We start from the raw sequence: 21,289 nt of genomic DNA on the forward strand, positions 1-21,289 counted from the left end.
CAGCACAACACTCGTTTGGATTTGTTGAAACCTCAGAAAACAAAACAGACTGTTCAGGCTCAACAAAACATCCAGAGGGAAAGACAAAGCAAAATATCGTTGTTTCAGACCTGGAGACAAAGTGCTAGCCCCTAACTACGGAAAGGGTGTCAAATGGTTACCAGCAGTTGTGATTGCACAAACTGGGCCCGTGTCTTACACTGTGGAACTTGCCAATGGTCATCTCATCTGGAAAAGACATGTAGACCAGTTACTAGCTGCAACTTCAGGTGACAACTCAGAAGAACAGGTGACGACAGATCCTTACCTAGAAATTGCTCCAGATTACCACCAGCTGCCTGAGCATTCTTCCACACCAACCCTTGAAAACGCATTGACCGAGACTATGCCAAGTCAAATGAAAGAGACTACTCCAAGTAAAAATCCGTCAATGCCTTTGTCAGATCAAACTCCTGTGAAAAAGTCTGTAACTGTGAGTGTACCAACGACTCGACCATATCCTCAGAGGGAACGTCAACCTCCTAATAGACTGACACTTTAGTAAGTGACAAACCCACAGCATTGGGGCAGAATAATCCCCAGGGTTATGTCTGGGAACAGAGGTAGTCCACCCTCTTTCCCTAGTTAAAAAAAGAAAGAAAAAAATGTTACTGTTGAAACAATGTTTATTTTCTTTATTGCCTTAAATTAGGAGGAAGGAAATATGTTGTGTATTTATGTAATACAAAGTGTCCCTTCTGTGTTCCTGTACTCTCTTATGTTACGTGAGGAGTACGTAAACGCCGTAAGTTGTTTTCAGTGTCCTTAAGAGAGAATAAAAACAGCAAGGAGTGGTTGAACGCTAACTCCAGCCTCACATGTTTTTCTTAGAAAATATAAGTAATAAATAACAAGTATTTAATTACGTTACTTACTTACTTTTTATGAAAAGTAATGTGTTACATTACTTTTGTGTTACTTTTTTAATCTGGGCAGGGCTTGCTTGTTTGTTTTTAATATAAAAAGCTCTATTTTTGGCAAATGTAAAAGCCTTCACACACCAAAAGCCTCAGGCTTAGAAAAAAGTAAATTTACGTCTGTACAGCAGACCGCAGAAGAAAAAAGTCAACTCTTCAGCAATATACAAAAAGGAAAACAAATGTTAGATTATCTAGAGTAATTTTTGCTTATTAGTATGGATGAATTGGATCTTCAAAGGTCGGCTGCAAAGACCACGGTTAATAAAATGGGATTAAATACATAAAGGATATTTGTATTATTAAACATTTAATTATTGCAGCTTTGCATTGAATTTCACTGTTTTTATTTATTTTGAGGAATATTTTATCTGTTTTTATAGTGAGTGAGATTATTTTTTGCATATTCACATTTATTCTAGAACTGAAGTAACATCTTACAATTTCTCTCAACATGGGGACAGGGAAGCTTTTAATCAATAAATAAGGGGGGGGGGGGGGGAGTAGCTGGCATTAATTATTTGAAAAAGTAACTCAGATATTTTTTTGTCAATTAAAAAGTAATGCGTTACTTTACTAGTTACTTGGAAAAAGTAATATTTTTACGTAACTTGCGTTACCTGTAATGCGTTACCCGCAAGATATATATATATATATTATATATATGTATATATATATATATATATATATATATATATATATATAGATAGATAGATAGATAGATAGATATATCATACCCCTGGCAAATTCTGATTTAAAGTTACTTTTATTCAACCAGAAATTTTTTTTTAAACGGAAATGACACAGGCTTCTCCCAAAAGATAATAAGACGATGTACAAGAGGCATCATTGTGGAAAAAAAATATTTCTCAGCTTTTATTTACATTAAAAAAAGTGGCATGTCCAAAATTATTCATACCTTCTGTAAACTGTCACAGTCTATGGGAAAATCCAAAGTTCTATACCATTCCAAATAGTCCAAGCTGTTCTAAAACATCCTACTTACCCTGATTCATTGGGAACAGCTGTTTTATTCAACTCAACAGGTGAAAAACAGAAGCTCTCTGCTGTTGGTTTGTGGACAGTCATGGCTAAGACAAAGGAGCTCTCTGAGGACCTGCAGCTGCGCATTGTGGCTGCTCACAAGTCAGGAAAGGGCTATAAGACCATATCTAAATGTTTTGAAGTTCCAGTGGCTACAGTGCAAAGTATTATTAAAGAATACAAGACGTTCTGCACTGTGAAAAATATCAGAGGTCGAGGTCGGAAGCCAAAAGTTACACCTGTGCTGGCCAGAAGGATAGTTAGAGAGGTAAAAAAAATCCAAGGATCACCACCAAGGCCATCCTGATGAATCTGGGCTCTGCTGGTGGCAACATCTCAAGGCAGACAGTCCAACAGACACTGCACACCGCTGGGTTCCACGGACGCAGACCAAGGAGGACACCACTTCTCCAGATAAGGCACACAAAAGCCTGCTTGGCCTTTGCAAATGCTCATCTGGACAAAGAAGAAGACTTCTGGTCTTCTGTTTTATGGTCAGATGAAACAAAAATTGAATTGCCACAATGATGTAGCCTTCATTTGGCGTAAAAAAGAAGAAGACTTCAACCCTAAGAACACCATCCCCACTGTCAAACATGGTGGTGGGAACCTAATGTTTTAGTGGTGTTTTTCATTCGGTGGACCAGGGAACCTAATCACAGTAAACGGTACCATGAAAAAGGAGCTATACATCAAAATTCTCAACAACAACATCAGACAGTCTGCAGAGAAACTTGGCCTTGGGCACCAGTGGACATTTCAGCACGACAACGACCCAAAACACACAGCAAAAATGGTGAAGAAATTGTTAGCAGACAAAAACATTAACATTTTGCAGTGGCCCAGCCAGAGTCCTGACTTAAATCCTATTGAGAATCTGTGGAGGGAGCTAAAGATCAGGGTAATGGCAAGGAGACCCTCCAACCTGAAAGAGTTCATCGCTAAAGATGGATGGGCAAAAATACCAGTGGAGACATGCAAAAAGCTGGTCAGCAATTATAGGAAGCATTTGATTGCTGTAATAGCCAATAAAGGCTTTTCTATTGATTGTTGAGAAGTGTATGAATAATTTTGGACATGCCACTTTTTTTGTTCAAATGTAAATTAAAGAGGAGTAATAATTTTTTCCACAATGATGTCTCTTGTACATCGTCTTATTATCTTCTGGGGGACGTCTGTGTCATTTCTAATAAAAAAAAAACCTGCTGGTTGAATAAAAGTAACTTTAAGTCAGAATTTGCCAGGGGTATGAATAATTTCGGGCTTGACTATATATATATATATATATATATATATATATTATTGTTTATAGTACTTTCTCCGCGATACTAAAATAATACTGGTTTGACCTTGATGAATACAGTCAACACAACTTTTTTTTTTGAAGACAGAAATGAAACGAATGAGACCTTCTAAAAAGGAAGACAATAACAGAAGAGGTGTGCGTGTGTTTACTGATCCGTCTGGCAAAGGCCCAACTTTAGCCAGAATACAAAGGGAAGAGTCACACCTGTGCGTTATCCTCCTGAAACACACGGTCAAACTGATGCCTCTGACCTCCGACCATTGTGATTTTTTTCCTGTCACCGTTGAAACATAAACCCTGAGAGACAAAATACTCCATCCTATTGACACACGAACAGGACAATATGTGCTTTCGCTCGGCTTGGGAATTATCATTGTCCTAAATGAGCTCATATAGTTCTAGTCCATGATGCCAAGTGATCAAAATATACAATATAGTTAGCAAAAAGTAAGGAATATCAATCCAACTTTGTTTGCATGCACTCTATAAATACAAGCAGGACAGCTGTGCGAATGTCACAGGAAATGACATGACATCTGCAAAAAACACAAGGTCGGCGACAATAGCATTTTCCAAAAATATCATTTATTTTCACATAAGAATCTTCACATTAACTGTTTTCTTTTTTTTTTTTATCAAAGTCTCTTTTTTATATAATCTTCTTTATATACATAATATACATTTTACACAATAAGAATATGAGAATGAAAAAGGAAAACAGACGTCAAAAATGAACGTACGAACAACTGCCCGGAATTGAGCTTAAACAGCTACATTATGTCAGAGTCAGTGGTGTATTGTTCATAGTGCTTTAGCGGATTAGTGTTATAAAAGTGTGTCCTTCTCAAATTGTAAACCTGCTCCAGTTTCCCCACATGAATGATTTCAGGTAGCACATAGCATATATAGATAAAAAGCAAAAACCGCAGACTTATATTGTAGTGAGAGACTGATATACCAGGCAGGTCAACTAATCAGCCGATAATCAGCCATTTTGAGATTGATCAGTCAATAATGGTGGCTTATTTAGAGAATTTTAATTAAATATTAGGTCAAAATAAATGTTATAAATAAAATTGTGCTATTATTAAATTGCAAAATGCAATTTAATCATTTTAAATGTCCAATTTTTTTTATCATAAATTTGTCTCTTTTTTATTTCATATTGTTTTTTAATTGGACATGGGCAACCCCATATATCTCCACAACCTATATCATTTGGCAATTAATATTTTGCATTATTTAGTATAGTCAAATTACTGATACAAATCAGTTGAATTACTATACTTGGGTGTTAAAACCCTTTTGTTGGCTTCCAGTTGTCTAGTTGTGATGTGTGTGTGCGCTTCTCATTGATTGTGCTTGGCAGTTTAAATGCTGAGAGTGCTGATCTGTCTTACCATCCCCAGACAGACCATTACATCTCCCTTGCTAACACACACACACACATCCACATTTGAGAGGCAGTTTGTGTTTCTGGACAAATCAAGATTTCCTTTTGTTTGCTTTTCTTCCTGTCTTTCATCTACACATCTACATAAACATGAGTCTCTCCTCTCTCACGTCTTATTTCCTCTCTCTTTCTCTCTATCACACAGTAAACATGTTTGCTCACTATATACAGTAATTTGCTCTGCAGCACACCTAATAATTTACTAAGTCTTTAAACAATGAATGTACAAAACAACAGCATTTATGAATGGAAGTGTGTCAGTGGGCTCGGTAAACAGTATCGGATACCCCCGTTTTCCAATGGCAGGGTGCCAGCGCCCAATCTGAGAAAGTCCCATCACAGGAACCAGCACCATTTCAATGGAAAAGGAGTTTGTGTGTTCTGTGCTGCATTTCCAGGTTTAAATCCAGGTACAGCACACAGTCTTATAAAATCATGAGAAAACCGAGAGAATGAAACCCACTAAGCTGATGCTACATAAATTAATACGAAACTCAATTATTTCTCTGGATCGACAACACATGAGAAAACAATGAAAGGTTTGATCGCTCTGCTCCTCCTTAAGGAGCTCTGTGTCTTTGGCTCAATCTTGGCTTGCGTCCCCTCATTATGAAACTCAAATAAAGGAGTTGTCCGTATTTGAAGTACGTGCTAGTTCAAATTCTGCATTACTGTTTCTGTTTCAGTTTGTTCTTATCCAGGTTTTGTGTAGTCCAGCGTTTATATGAGAAAACAAATGGAAAAGGGAAAAAAAAAAATTCCCTTTGCATGAACAATATTTCCAGGAAAATACTGACGTCTCGTTTTGTTTCTTTAGAAGTGTCCGAAAGTTCAAAGCCCTCTTCATTCCAGTTACGCTTCTCCACCGGCACCAGCGGTGGGAGAGAGCTCCACTTCCTGTACGCATCTCCCAATGGCCAGCACTGGGATGTAAAGAGCTACCCCTGTGTGCTTCCATCAACACAGGCCGCCGTCATTATAGTCTTTAGTAATTGTCATTTAGTCCAATGCTCGTCTCACTGTAAGACCAGCAATAATAAAATAGGGAGTAAGGTTGAGAGAAGAGTCCAGGATGCTATTGAAATGGCGGAGTTTGTCCGCATGCTTTTCTGCACTTCAGGAAGAGCCACAACAGGATCATCTGTAACAGGGAAGTAATAAATATTTAGTTTTTTAGTAGTTGTATGTGTACTGTAGTTTTCTAAATATGAATTTAAATTAATTCCTGTAATGGCAAAGCTGAATTTTCAGCAGCCATTACTCCAGTCTTCAGTGTCACATGATTAATATTATTAATTTTGAAAACAACTGCCATGTTTAATATTTTTCTAAAAAGATTTTTGTTATGACTTGCTTGATATTTAAAACTCAACTGGCGTGACCGTACCTGCTGGTAACCGATTAGATGGTGTGTGAGCTCCTCCCCCTGTGCCGACCTTGGCTCCGCCTCCTGTGCCAACCCTTGCTTCTTGAGAACCTGAATGGAAACAAACACCAGTGAATACACTGAAATATGCAGTTTTAAGATTTGCATATTCACCTAGACACCATCAGTGCGGCGATACTCACCATCATTGGCAACTACGTCCACTCGGAGTCTCAGACACTCTTGCCCGTGGTGATGGAGTGGTTTGGCTGTAACGCAAAAAAAAGGAGATTGAAGGAGATAAAAGGATAACGGAGAACGGTAAATGAGTAAATGAGTAGCAGACAGGTTAATTAGAACAGGTTAATAGTGTTAGACATGTAGTGGCTAATCCACTTCCCTTTAGCAGCCATCTGGACCTGTGACTTGTGTCTGATCTCTTTTATCTAGTAGTGGAACTCTAGTCTAATTCTTAAGGCGCCTGCATGTTAGAGTTTACACTTTGCCAGAGCTGCAAATCCACTGATATCAATTGCAAACAGTGCAATTTTTATCCAAGAAACGCTCCATCTTCGACTGAACAATGTTTGCACAATTAGCTTTCTTAGCAGTACGCTTTCCTAGAAGGGTCTAAATTTGGTTGGCGAATTTCACCATTGTTAATTCTAGACTTTCATATTCCAGTCCGCATGCTGGCTGAATTGCGCTCCTTGTGTTTCCGACTGCCCAAAGTCCCCAAGGATAGCCTACAGGGATGCCAGAAAGACACGTAGCGGTTTTGCTGCCAGTTTAGCAGTCCAACACATGAATTGAAATGTATTCATTACTGTGGTGCTAAAGGAAGGCTCGAATATGACTCACAGGCTTAGCATTCAGCACATGGTTTGCGGGGCAATAAATCTATAACCGGTTTTCGGATGTTCAAAAGCATTTCCACCCCTAACCATTCTTCAAAACGATCGAGCATAAGAGTGCAAGCTGAGTTTTTAAGGGCTGTACTTACAGATGTAGTAGTAGCTCTCGCCCTGCCGGAACTCTTTTCCCAGAGTGAATGGCGTGAAGCGTTGGAACTTCTCTGAGAACTTCTCAGGCGCGTGTGGGGCGAAAGGGTGGCCGCATTCCCAACGCATCTGGTCGTAGGATTGTGGGCGACAGGTGTCGTAGTCCTCACGCTCCACCATGTAGAGCACGTAGCGCTCGGCGTCCTGCGATGGCACTTCGCCCAACGGGTAGTGAGGGCAAACGATATCCAGGTAGTCGTTCAGGCGTACCTCAACCGCATAGTTGTCCCATCTGAACCTGAAAGAACAAGTGGGATTTGGTAAATATTCTGGAGGCACACGCTAAGCTATAAAACTCAATTTTGTGAGACAAGATAATCTAACATTAGAGATCTGCAGACAAGACACCAGAAAACGAGAATAACTCTGTCCCATCGCGGACAAGAATTCTTCATTTAGAGAACTTTCACGGAGCGTCTGACTTGAATGCCGAGCCTGATGCAATCACATTTTCAATTGCCCTTGCATTGATCTACAATACCATCTCAAAGACGACCAGACGGCAAATCACAAAGGGATGGCGACGGGGAAGAAAAGACAAAAAATGCGAACAATAGAATGACAGATGAGTATGCTGATTTCTTTGTGGAAGACAGATGCATGAATATAGATTATTCTGAACATCGGTTCACCGATCAAACCACACGCTGGCCGTAGTCAGAGAATAGGTCAGAGTCGACGGAACATGGACGTGTTGGCGTGAATGTGTGCAATGTATTGATCTCGCTCGCCTCCGGAGAGCAGAGTCTTATTTACGTAAAGATATTAGCAATCTGTCAGGTTGCATCACCAGTTGATGACTATTGACTATCTGCAGAAACACACGCTCACACTCACAAACATAAATAGAGAAATAAATCTGCGTTTCGTCAACACTCCCTTACAGATAAACACATGCACTCTGGTTGACGGAGTCATACACACCCTGTCTACGCCACACTTCTCCCTTTCATTTGACACACGGAGGGAGGCGACGGAGACAGTCTGCCTGTCTGCGCCTCTCCACGCCCTCCCTCTCTCCGGCATTTGCTTCATTCTTGGTTCTGCTCCTGTAGCTCCTCTGGCAGTATGCTATCTCTGTTTATGTGCTGCCCACTGATAGAAGAACGCCAGAGGTAGAAAGAATGCCCTCGTTTATTTATCTATCCATCCATCATCAGATGCCACTTTAGCTTCCATATGTTCGTTTCTGAGCTCAGCTCAGGTTCAGACTTCTTCATTATGAGCTCAGTATCAGCCAGGTCTAAAATCAGCTATAAAAACGTTTGGGTTCCCCGGGTGCAACTTTTTGGATGGTGATCAGGTTCACTTCTCGCACTCTCAAATGGGTTTTTCTTTTGTGGAGTCGAAGTTTTTAAAGTCTGAAATTTGCTATTAAAGCTTGCTAGTGCTTAAAGTTGTGATGAAACGGATATATCGAGCGATTTCTTTCATAGTGTGATGTACATCCAAATGGGTATTTCTTTCAATTAAATTCTTTGGTTGTTGTCGTAAGTTTGGATTCAATTGAAGTGGAAGTCTGATGTTTTCCCGGAAGACTGAGTTGAGATGTTTAGATGCAAGATTAAAACATGTATAGTTAAATTATTCACAATGAGATCAATAACGTGCATTTACAAAAATAGGTGGGGTGAAACTTCATTTGATGCTGACTGCAAAGCACCATACTTTGTGGCATAATTTGTCCGGCACTGTTTACTTAAGAATGTGATTGATACCTCAAATTGTGTGGTTTTCAAACGTAAAACATCTAGACTTACAATATCCACCTGGAAACGTCGCAATTACTTATAATAAAGGAGTGAACCAGGGAGCCATATCTAGTGACTAGAATATCGTCGAGATTTGAGGATGAACTCTTTTTACTTGGGCTAGTAAGTGAACAAAAACAAACGGCCTTTTACCATCTAGAAGTCTCTAGCTTTATAGTAGTGGATCTTGCACAAGCACTTTACTTTTAGAAAGTGTAATACTCTAGCTAATGGAGTAAAGTATCAGCTGACACTGAAATATCGGAACACAAACCTCTCAGGGGCCTAAACAAACGTCAGACACTAACTGGGATCCTCCTAACTTCTGGAGAATTTCAGCTTTCCTCCCTGTCTGCTGGAAAAAGCAGTAGCGTTATTTCCCAGAGTGGGTGTTTCTCTCGGTGTGTGACAACATCCACACGTCTGCTCGATGATCAAAGTCTCCAAAGTCTCTCTTGCTCCCTCTTTTTTCTTGCTTGTTGATGGGGGGGACCCCTTGGTCTTAGGACAGACGATCTGGCTCCAGACCTCTTCTAGTCTTACACACACACACACACACACACACACACACACACACCGCCCTTTTAATTGGCCTGCTGCTTTCACTCACTGCTGATCCAAACACACACACAGAGCTACACATAAAGCCAAACTTAGCACTCCCAGTCACACACTTCAATTCTCTGGTGGCCGTACACGGGAGTCACACACTGATGCATCTTTGTTTGATGAATGCAGCAAATATACCTCACCGCCAATAATAATTTACATGTCTCACATTCTTTAAGTGCTGTCAGCAGATGCTTGGGAGCAGTCATCTGGCGCAGCAGCACACACACACCCCGTTAAAGCCCTGATTAAAATCTGTTTGTGGTATGGCCCCAATGTGTTCATCAAAAGGGGGTCGGGAGGGGGGGCAATTAAAACACAAAGACTGGAATTAAAGTGGTCCCAGAGGGGGGCAATTATGCTGCCCCCCCTTTAGCCCCCGGGGGCTGGGAGTCAGTGGGGAGGATGGGAGAAAGCAGTGGGGGATGGACCCCGTCTCAATACAGGGGTCAGCGGGTGCTCCCCGCGCCAGTGTCCTTTCAAGCGCTACAGTTACTTTATCAATGCCTTTATTCATACAGTAATGCAATTCGCTCATTCTTGCATCATTCATCACACATACTGGGCTAAACTTCATCTTGAGCATCCGTAGATGAACTTAAATAATTTATGCTTTGTGTTCTGCCATCAGATTTTTTGTTCCAGACAAATGAGGCTTGATAATGGCGTTAAGGTTTAACAAAGAGATGGTTAAAATACTGAAAATGTTCCCCTTTTTCTCAGTTTTAATCTTACAAATGACTATGCTTTATTAATTTATTTATTAATTTATTAATTTTTTAGTAGTATTACTATATTTCCAAAGCAGAGACAAATCAATAAAATTAAAGATAATACTGAAAATTGAACGAACAGGTAGTATCAACAAACTAAATAATAAAAAATAATCCCCACAATTTACAATATTGTAACATATTTTTTACTATTTAAAATTTATTGTAATTTATTCCTGTGATCAAAGCTAAATTTTCAGCATTACTCCAGTCTTCAGTGTCACTTGATACTTCAGAAATCATTTTAATATGCGGATTTGCTGTTTAAGAAACATTTATTCTTATTATTATTATCAATATTTAAATCAGTTGAGTACATTTTTTTAGGATTCTTTGGTAAATAGAAAAATTAAAATCTGAAATAAAAAGCTGTTGTAACATTATACACTATACCCATTCAAAAGCTTGTATATATAAGGTTGCTTTAAATTGACCAAAGTGATGATAAAGACATTTATAATGTTACAAAAGATTTCTATTTCAGTTAAATGAAACCTGAAAAACTGTATAACTTTTTTTTTATAACAGAATATTAAAATGATTTCATCATATGACTAAAAATTCAGCTTTAAAAATCACAGGAATAAATTAAATTTAAAAATATATTAAAACAAAACAGTTTTTTCAAATAGTAAAACATTTCAAAATTGTACTGTTTTTGTTATACTGGATAAAAAAGATTTACAATCTTACTGTTCACAAACTTTTGACTGGTAGTCTATCTATCCATATATATATATATATATATATATATATATATATATATATATATATATATATATATAATGTATAAAAATTACAAAAATTAACCCAGTCTCACCCTAATCTCCTTAATCTGAGTAAATAAAGATAATCTAAATGAGAATAAATGAACTCTGTGCTTAATTTATGAACACCAAAACCTGGCAGACGAAGAATACGGGTGCTTGTGAGTCACGTCCGTGTTGACGGTAAAACATGAATAGCTGAAGTTTTTTCATCCTGAACTCATCTTCCTGTAAATATCAGTGGAACGCTCAGTAGGGAGAATCGACTCGATGCCAACTGGGTGACTGTAGGGTTAATCTCAGGTCTTCTAATCTTCAGTTCAAAGTTTTGTTTTTGTTGTTCTTTTTTAGCCCCTCTAAGTCTGTCTATCAATTGGTCTCTCCTCCCTCTCCCTCTCACTCTCTCATTTCAACACTCTATCACTCGTTGGAATGTCGGAGCTCAGAGAAAGAGGGGGATGATCAGCGGGGGGTGAGAGGGTGAGGAAATACTCAGCAGCGCAGACCCTTACACACACAGAAGTTGGTTAATACTCTAGAAAGTGCACAAGTTAACATTCTTTGCACATTCACCTGTTTAAAAAGAAAGGTCTGAGGTATTTAAACGCCCACCCACACACACACACACACTCGCTCGCTCCAACAATAGGCCCGCCAACATCCCCGTCATTCGATCTGTGATCTTTTGTAGCTTTCACCACCCGATACTACAGTCTAAATGGTAATTAACAAAATTCTGACCCCAGATCTGTTTAAAGATCCATCCTTCACTTTCGTCTGCACACCTGCGTTCGCTAGCTAAAACGACATGTCATTAGCCCCCGAAACCTCTGTCGTTTTAATTCAGGCGGCGTTGTTCCGGGTGACTGGTTCGGAATGCAGCGCGGCAGGATCATTGGGTGCTCTGTGCTCCGGGATTACCCGGCCTAGGTTGCCGAGGGGCCAGGGGCCTCATTCAGTTTAACGCAAGCAGAAAGAGAGGGAGAGAGAGAGATGAGGGGCCCGTAGAAAGCTCTTTTATTGTTCTGAAACAGTTGGAGCGTTACAGTGGAGTGGTTTGGCTGGAAATGCAACAAAGGCTGGCGGGAGACAGAAAGCGAGTGATAAAAGTGAAAAGGGAAAGGAATGGGTTTGGAAAGGTAGATTTTGTTTAAAAGAACCCTGCTTTGTACGGTGCAGGTGTAAGAAAGATAAAGAATGCGAAGAATGAAAAAAAGCGAGGAATCCTTTGATAAACCAGAACGGGCCGCTCTTGCGCTTGCCCTCGCCCTGACTCAGACCAGACCCGCTCTTTCATCTTTTCTTCAATCCATCCATCTCTGTCCACTCTCTCGGTTCGTCTCTTAGCGCTCAATAAGCCTGTTTGATCCCCCATTCATTCTCCCGGTGACCCCGCCCCCAGGCGTTCTCAACCAATCAGAAAGCGGCTCGCTGGAATTCTAGGTATGCTGGTTAGTGACCTACGCTTGTGGACACTAATTCTGGCCCTTCGCGATTGCCATGGCAACCAAATCCGACCGGTTCCCCCATTCGTGACAATATTCCACACCGGGGTTTTTCAATCTGTCTTGTTTACATACATCTTATCCCCATCAATCTTTTTCTTTCCCTTCAAATCACTCAATCTTTTGTCTCTCAGCACCATTGATCAAGTTGTCAGATTTGCTTACTCAAATGACCGAACTCTTTTCTCTTTTGTGAAGAAATGGCAGCGTGTGATAAAGATCTACTCAGAAATGCAATGTTTAACCTGTGTATAATATCAAGAGCTTCATTTTTAAACTCTTAATTCGTACAGTGCCTTAAAAGCTGATTTAGGAATTAGCCATCTAATTCCTTATTTGTCCAATCTGTCACACTAATTACAGACCCAACCGGTCAACTGTACCAACTGGCTCTGTTCATGCTGATGTCCTCTTAATGAATTACATAAATAATTAGAAACATTGGAGCACTCAGTGTGAAGGGAAATGAGAAGTACACATGGCGAAAATGGCTTCAGTAGTTCCTTGCATTGTTTAGGAATTAGCCATCTTGCGGTGGGAGTGGCCTCTCACACCATCCCGTAATAAAATGCGTGCAATGCGTCGTGGGAATGGACCTTCGTCTTAAAAACCAGTCCATTCAAGAACAGTACAAACAACAAGAGTGCAGAGACAAAACCACATGGGGTTGGGATTGTGACAAGATCCTAAGACAACAAATACACTCAGACAAACTTAACAGCACATCCCTGACAAATACTTAGCGTGTGATCGTAAAGCGCTGTTAAATACCTGTTAAAAGATGGATCTGTGTTCTTAAATATAAACTGATTAGACATGAAAGATAAAAAATGAGTTGAAAGGGAGGGAATTCTGGGAATTCTGCAGGAGGTGATGACTGTGACAGCAACTGTATGATAAAACAGAAAGATAACAGTAGGTGTACTGAACAAATCATCTTCGAAACAAAGTGCGTGAGAAACGAGAAACAGGCACATAGGCACGTGTTTATTCCCCTATATTGAGCCGTAGACAAAACGATCACTTTCTCAAGCCCTTTAACTCATGTGAATAATAATTCACAGAGTATGTGTGCGTATGAGGAAGTGTGTATCTGAGACTTGTGTAAGAAGTGGGCCGCTTGCGTGCGCAAGTGTGTGAGAAAGGTATTGTTTATTGTACGCGCAGGATGTGCTGTTTTCCCGGGAAAACACTTGGCCAGGAAACTCACGCTTGGCGAGGGAAAAGGCCGTCTCCTCAACCTTTGCCCAGAGTTCACTTGCTCACTCATGTCTGGAAATCGAATATGGTAAATCTCTCAGGATTGGAGAAATATCACATATTTTCACACATTATATAAAGAAAACACTTCTGGCTGACAGGGACTGTATGTGGGAGCTTAAATGAATAAGGACTGCTGGAGAAGATTATCACGGGTCAGCAATCAGCCAAAAGGAGCCAGATTCAACTCACAAGATGAAAGATTAAGAGCTGATTGCAATCTGGAGAAGGGATAGAGGCAATGAAGAAGTCAATTCTGCGGAATGGGTTTATATATCTTAAAAAATGTGTTTATGCCGTTTCAAATCCATAAGACTTTGGTTCATCTTCAAAACACAAATTATGATATTTTTAATGGAATATGACTGATTTCCATCTTTCCATTTAAAGGGAACCCTAGATATTAAGACTTCTATGGCTTTATATAATGCAAATGATGTCTCTTACGGAAATATGTAGTAGAAAACCTATAAAAATGTTTACGTTATTTTTAAAAATCCACATTGGTTAATACATTTTTTGGACTATGGGGGGCACAATTGAAACGGTTGCACTCAGTGAGATACTGGTGCTACCTATTGCTATTTTTATCGCAACACAACTTAGAAAATACAACATTATTACAATGACCACAGCTACTAAAAGAGCTTACAGGTGATGGATATAAGCGTAGGCATAAACCAAATGCTGTACCATTGATTTTCCTCACAAAAAGTCCAATAGCCCTCGGATATCAAGTAAAGTCTGCCCTGAGAAACTTCTTCAGTGGCTGTGGTGTCATGACAAACTGCCAGAATGGCATCTAGCATTTCTTGTTTCTGCCATTTGTAAGCTTTTTCAGTAGCTGTGGTCTACTAAAAGCTTCAAAAGGCATCAGGGCTAAAGTGGAAACAACAAAGACGTGGGTCTTTAGAATGTTTTACACGTCCACAGGCATCTTCACATTCTTTTCTCCTCTTCACACGCTAGGAAAGCAGTGAAGACTTGCATCGCTTCTCTTGTTGCCCTTTGACTGAATATTACAATTAAAAGCTGCACAATGTGGCACTGTATCAGTAATTTATTTTCTGAGTTGCGGTAAAAATAGTAACATGTAGCGCCAGTAGCTCATCGAGTGCAACCATTTCACGTCATCGAAAAAATGGCACCCCCTATAGTCCAAAAATCTATAAAACATAGATTTTTTAAAAATAATATGCCTTTAATGGGTTTTCTACTACATATTTCAGTAAGAGATAATTTATATTAATTTATATTAAGCCACACTAGTCTTTAAACCCCGGGTTCTTTTTAAAGTCAATTTACCCAATATTTTGAGGCTTCAAAAAGTTCATAAAATGTAAACTGAATCCCTATTAATCAAGCTGTTTATTTTGAGCACTTTATATGATGAACAGAATTAATTTAGGCTATTTGACCACCATCAAAAAGCTCATCAAATATTGCATTCGCTTGATCTTCATTTCTGTTTCAAAGATGAACTAAAGTCTTATGGATTTGGAATGGCATGAGGGTGAGTAAATGAAGCCAATTTTCAGTTTTGGGTGAGCTAACCCTTTAAATGTAAATCTGTACTAAACCAGCCGAAAAACAAACACTCAATGGGCGGCAATCTGTAGAGCTTTGTGAATGACGGCCATTTGAATTCTGCAGATATCACCCAAATTCAGATTCAGGGAATGGACACATGGAGAAGGTGAAAGGCAGGAGAAAAGGGGAGCGAGACAGGCTCTGGTGGTTATGGCTGCCAAAGCCGATAAAGAAAGGCAAGGAGAAAAAACCCAACACCTCTTTTTCTTCCTTCTTTCACAGACGGAAATGAAATAAGGACAGGAACTGAATAAAGGGATGAAAAGCGCTGGTGTGTATAGCTGAGATAAAAGGTAGAGGGAACGAGGGAGAAGCCAGACAGGAGATCGGGAGAGAGGTGGGCTCGAGTGGCGGCCTCCCTATTTGAAGACCACCAGAGAGAGTGACAGACTACAGAGAGTGAATGGCACTTCATCACTCACTCTCTCACTGTCAACCGAACACGCACACACAAAGATCTGATGAGTTTAATGCTAAGTGACATGTAGACAAAAGCAAAATGGCACTTTATCACCGGTTTCTATCTCCACTTCTCCTCTCCGCACACATTTACAGACACGCACAGTGACAGACACACCGCATGAATGCCACTTCATTTCGCCTGTGAACTCTGGCCTGCAATTGGTCACACTAGCCCCTGGTTTTGTTCCACTGCAGATCTGCAGTGGGAGCGTGCTAATTTGGCTGGAACGTATAACAAAAAAGCACTTAGCTGGCAAAACCCCACAAGCAAAAAAGCCCTGTTCCACGGAAGAAAAAAAAAACTAGTGAAAGGGACTTTTTCGCTAAAAAACCAAGAAAGCCCCATTTCTGGCTGAATTAAACCATGTAAAAGGCCTTTTTACAGGGTGAAACAGTAACACAATGGGGTGACCGCGGACAAGCGGAGAAGAAACAAATGTGAGGAGGTCAGAGAGTTTTTTGGGGTACTGATGGAATGGGCCAGAGCAAAACGATAGAGGGAAAGAGTTAAAGAAAAAGGAGCAGAGGAGAGGTTGAACTTTGTGCCAGTTAACCATGCGGCACAGGGCGCACAGCCAGAGGAAAGGGAGGAGGTTTGGGAAGGACAGGTAGGAGAGAGAAAGGCCAACGAAAGAGAAGAAAGATACAGAAAGACACAGAAAGACAAAAAAATCTCTATAAGCCTTTGAGTGCTGATAAAATAACAACAGCAACAATTACAGAAAAGGTTGAGCATCTATACGTAACATTAAAAGATTAGTTCACCATAGTTCAGTCATCATTTACTCACACTCGTGTTGTTCCAAAACCAAAACCTTTTTTTTTTGTTATGTGGAACATAAAGGGTAAAATTGTGAATAGTGGATGAGCAGCTCTTCACTGTACAATTACAACAGGGGCTTTGAGCAGCGTAATAAAAGAAAGCGTAAATAAAAGTGATTCATAAATTTCCTGAAGTCATGCAGTGGCTTGAGTGACAAACAAAGCAATTTTAAGTTGTTATTCACAGAAAAAACAACAACAACAACAACAACACAGAATCGAATGAGATCATTGAGTCGGTAAGTATGAGATTTATGAACGAATCAGACCAGTTTTCTGAATAGGGTTACACAATTCATTGAAAAAGCTCCACTTGAATGATTCGTGCATGAATTCGACTTTGTTTTCATCTCAAAAACTTTCATGAACATGTTAAAGAAAGCTAGGGCAGATGTTAACATTTTCAGTGAATAATGACTCATCTTTCTGACACAAAACATGTGAGTTCAGAAATTTGGAGCTCTTTCCATAATATGTTAATGCTGGACTGCTTTTTTCACGTACTGGTTTCAACAACATGAGGGTGAATAAATAACTTTTTTATTTTAATTTTAGGTGACCTATTACTAGTGGTATTTCCAAATGGTTAAACATAGAGAAAAACACACTCTGCAGGAGTCAACAGAGAATTTAATAGAGGAAGTTTAGTTAATAAATATATGAGTGAGTCAGTAAATCATAAACAAGGGTTGGATTACAACTGCTCACCAGGACACTCCTTAATCAGCTCACACCTTCCAGTTGATCAACTATCGACTGTGAGTAACACTACAACACATGTGTTTCAGCAAGCAGCTGCAAGCACAACAAGAACACGCACCAACAAATTCAAACATGCACACTTACACGACCTGACTCAGAATCACCTCTCAAGCTAAAAAAAACAAAAAAAAAAAAACAAGCTCAGCTGCAATGGTCTGTCGACCCTGAAATCAACCTTCCCCCAAGACTTACACACACCTACACACACACACACACACACACACACACACACACACACACACACACACACACACAGACGCACACACTCTGTCAACCATGTGTATCAGACACATCAATGCATAAATGCAACCACATTATTACACTTCATGGACTATATTTCATTTGTAGAATTAATTAAAAGAAAGAAATGCAGAAAGAAAGAAATGCACAAAGTAAAGTGGGAAGAAAGAAAGACTTGCAGGAAAAAAGCATCTCCCCAGCCCCTCTAGTATTTCTATGAAAACAGGATTAGATCACAGAGAGAGACAGAGAGAGAGAAAAGAGGGAAAGATTAAGATATGGAATAAAAATAGCAAGTATGTGGATTACACAGGCGATAAAATGATCGCTGCTGTTTGGACATTGATGTAATCATTACATCTGCTGAAGCAAATTCTTATTGTTTTAAAATGAGTCGATGGGTTAATTGTGTATGTGTGTGTATTAGACAGTGGGGGTAGATGCTCTGTTTCATCAGTTTCCAGTCTGTTATCAGTGTTTCTCTGTTTACACTAATTTAGTCTCACTGCCTTTGGGGTCTTGGAATATTAACACCAATTGTTTGGAGATGACAAAATCATTTCAGTAATTCTATATGATCCTGACTCTTATTTGACAGGTTTAGCTTTGAGAAATCTGATTCATTTGAACAAATCGGTTCATTTCAAGGAACCGGTTCAAAAAAAGTACTTACTATTATTATTTTATTAAAGTATTTATAGTAGGCTATCATCACTCAAAACTGTTCTCAAGAAGTCCACATACAAACATGACTATTTTTGTACATACTCCTGTATTTAGTAACATGCGCTATAGTTTATGTTTTGCCATATAACATTTCATACAAGCTCAGAAAAAATCCTGTACCACCTTATACTAAAAAAGCACCTCTGAAACAAAGTTTCCTTTAAGTCAATCGCAAACGCTCGGTGAGTCGGTTCAAAAGAATCATTATAAAGATCCAGAATTGATTCGTTCGCGTCTGCCTCGTATCGGGAATTTGAGTTTTGCAATCCACTCATCTGCTCTGCGCGTATATGTCAGAAAAGCCAGTGAACATTCAACACCTATTTCAACACCTCACTGACTCATAGGCAAAAGAGCAAAACATCTAGTCCGCTTCCTTGTATTTTCTGTTCAGTCTTTTTGGTTTCCTCACTATGAATTAACAGCACCATGTGGCAAGACCGCTGTTAAGCTTACAGTAGCCTAAATGAATATGGTCATAACTATAACACAGGCTATTACTATTCCTGTTAAGATACGAGAACGAGCACAGCCAGCACACACCCAACAAGCATCACTTCTTAGAAAGAGGTAGATTTGCGCATCACATGTACGAATACAGGTAAACAAACATTCGGTGATGGGTATTATGACGCAATAAGTGTGCCTGAATTATGCAATCTGTTACAGGTAAAGATGTAACAACATCACAACGTCAGAACGCAGCCAGAACGAGTCTCTAACTGCTAGAGTTTTTAAATGCACTGAGCATAAAACCCGTATTAACATGCAAAGAAACATTTACACAATAAGAAAAAAGTTGCAATTATTTAGGCTACTTCAACCTTTAAAAAAAAAACAAATGATGCTAGTTTGCAAAACGCTACTAATAACTAGCGTTTCAGCGTAAAGTTAATTCTAATATAGCTAATTATAAATAAATAAAATAAAAATTTTACTTACTTAGGGTTGGTGCTATTCCAGAAAACAGTGTGTCTCTCAGCAGAGGCGAGCAAAGCGCAGACACTCGCTCCGAAGTATAAAAGCCACACCAGATCCATTATAGAGTCTCTGTGATTCAATCCAAATTAGGAAATTAACCAGCTATTGGTAAAGTTTGTCCTAAAGCCCTGTTTCCGTACAGCCGTGTAGCTCTAAGCTGTTTCTGAGTTGGTAATTTGCTGTTAGTACTAAGCGCTACAAAGACTGACAATCAATCAAAAGATCCGTGTCTGTTATCTTTCTGGTCAGTACTGAATGAAACTTTCTGCGCGTCGCGTTTTGGTTTTGATGAAACACCTCCGCACAAGTCACGCCCCAAGCGCTCCAAGAGCCAATCAGCACACAGGCGTTCTTCCCCACAGCGGAGCAGCAGTCGATCGCCCTCTACAGATGCATTGTAGCTCAGAGTGAGGTTGGGGAATTGATTGTTAACATGTTTTCTGGGATATATACTGGGATTATGAACTATTATTAGAAGTCCGGTTCACTTGGTTATGAAACACCATATGATTCAAAATAAACGTTTTCGTACATGTAGCCTATCGATTCGCTATCGGTCAGTCAAAGGGCATTCTGATTGGATTATGCAAGTGTTGAAGGTTTTGTAAAGGCCCCCATTCACACTTAGAGTATAAATGCTTTCATCTTCTTCAATCAACAAAAGTTTTTATAAAGAACAAGGCACTGACACTTTCACACAGACTCGAAATGCAAGATAGTCTAGTCTTTGGTCAATCCAATTTGGTCTGTCCTCATTTGTTCTCTGTAGGCTAGTTTATACAGTTGATATTTGATGAATCGGCTTAATACACACAATTGATTAACCTCCCACAGAGAGGAGTCAAACAAATCACATGCTCCTAATATAAAATCATATGCTGTGATTAGCATATACTTTTAAGAATATGTACTTAATTTGATTAAGAATTTTTTGTAAGTATGCATATTCGGATGCAGAGATAATGTAATGTAAAAAAAGCAAAAAACGTTGTTTGCTGTCCGTGCTTATTTAGGAAATCATTTTCATTCTAGTAAATGTCTAGTGTGCATCTCACATCTTCAATCTAGTCCCACTTGCTTACTATCACACATACACACTCGCAACTGTGTATTGCACAATACACACTGTCTGTTGACAGATTCAAGAAGAGCCAGCAGGCGTTTTAGCACTCTTGTCAAAACAGCAGTTACTTCTGCTGAATGCTAATGCATAATTCAAGAGCCTCTCACGAAGCAAATCGTAGGGCTCAAGTCTCCTCTATCTCTCCTTTTAATAATGAGACAAACCCAACATCTACTCAACCCACCAAATAGAAATATTTAAAAAAACAAAAACACAGTAACTTTATTAAACTTAGTAAGAATCTTTAATCTTTTAATTCTGATATTAAGCCTTTCCTAGGCTATACCTTTACATTCAGGTTGTGTTTGTTATGGTGTGTCAATATGTCAAAGGTATAGTTAAAATTGACAATATTTACATCTTGTGCTTACATAACCTAACCAATAAACCTGTGTAAACCCATTCAGTCATGTGCCAGGGTTTCTTTCAGCACTCTTTCTTTCTTTCTTTCTTTCTTTCTTTCTTTCCTTTTTGATGTTTACTCTTAAATCATGTTTTATGGTGTGTCAGCTCCTTTTCAGTTTTATGAAACTTTGATCTATGTTATTTATACAAAAGATTGCAATCCAATCTTACATTTTATTTTGAGATCTATAAATTTTATTTGTTTTACTTTACAGCCAAAATGGTGGGATATAATGGTAAAATCCCCACCATTAGGCTGTAATTCGCGTATTGCATAAACACACTTTATATTTCCTCGGCAGCATGGCGCATCTCCATCAGGATCTC

The 21,289-nt window shown here is 39.2% G+C and overlaps 1 protein-coding gene across 1 annotated transcript; it reads right to left on the reverse strand.

Moving 5' to 3' along the window:
- Nucleotides 1–3,871: 3,871 nt before the first annotated feature.
- efna1a (ephrin-A1a) lies at nucleotides 3,872–19,672 on the reverse strand. The gene is made up of 5 exons (XM_073821877.1): nucleotides 19,396–19,672; nucleotides 7,129–7,424; nucleotides 6,329–6,394; nucleotides 6,147–6,236; nucleotides 3,872–5,900 (listed from the first exon to the last, which is right to left on the reverse strand). The coding sequence occupies exons 1-5, from the start codon at nucleotides 19,491–19,493 to the stop codon at nucleotides 5,776–5,778; spliced, it is 675 nt and encodes a 224-aa protein (XP_073677978.1). The 5' UTR covers nucleotides 19,494–19,672; the 3' UTR covers nucleotides 3,872–5,775.
- Between the last annotated feature and the right edge of the window lie 1,617 nt (nucleotides 19,673–21,289).

Source organism: Garra rufa, chromosome 17 (assembly GCF_049309525.1).
Source record: "Garra rufa chromosome 17, GarRuf1.0, whole genome shotgun sequence".
Taxonomy (NCBI): Eukaryota; Metazoa; Chordata; class Actinopteri; order Cypriniformes; family Cyprinidae; genus Garra; species Garra rufa.

Excerpts from the sequence above, each read along its gene's own strand:
- efna1a (XM_073821877.1), bottom strand. The coding sequence starts at position 19,493 with ATGGATCTGGTGTGGCTTTTATACTTCGGAGCGAGTGTCTGCGCTTTG. Across the intron at positions 6,395-7,128 it reads CGAGAGCTACTACTACATCT|CCAAACCACTCCATCACCAC; the intron begins GTAAGTACAGCC and ends TTTGCGTTACAG. Across the intron at positions 6,237-6,328 it reads GGACGTAGTTGCCAATGATG|GTTCTCAAGAAGCAAGGGTT; the intron begins GTGAGTATCGCC and ends GTTTCCATTCAG.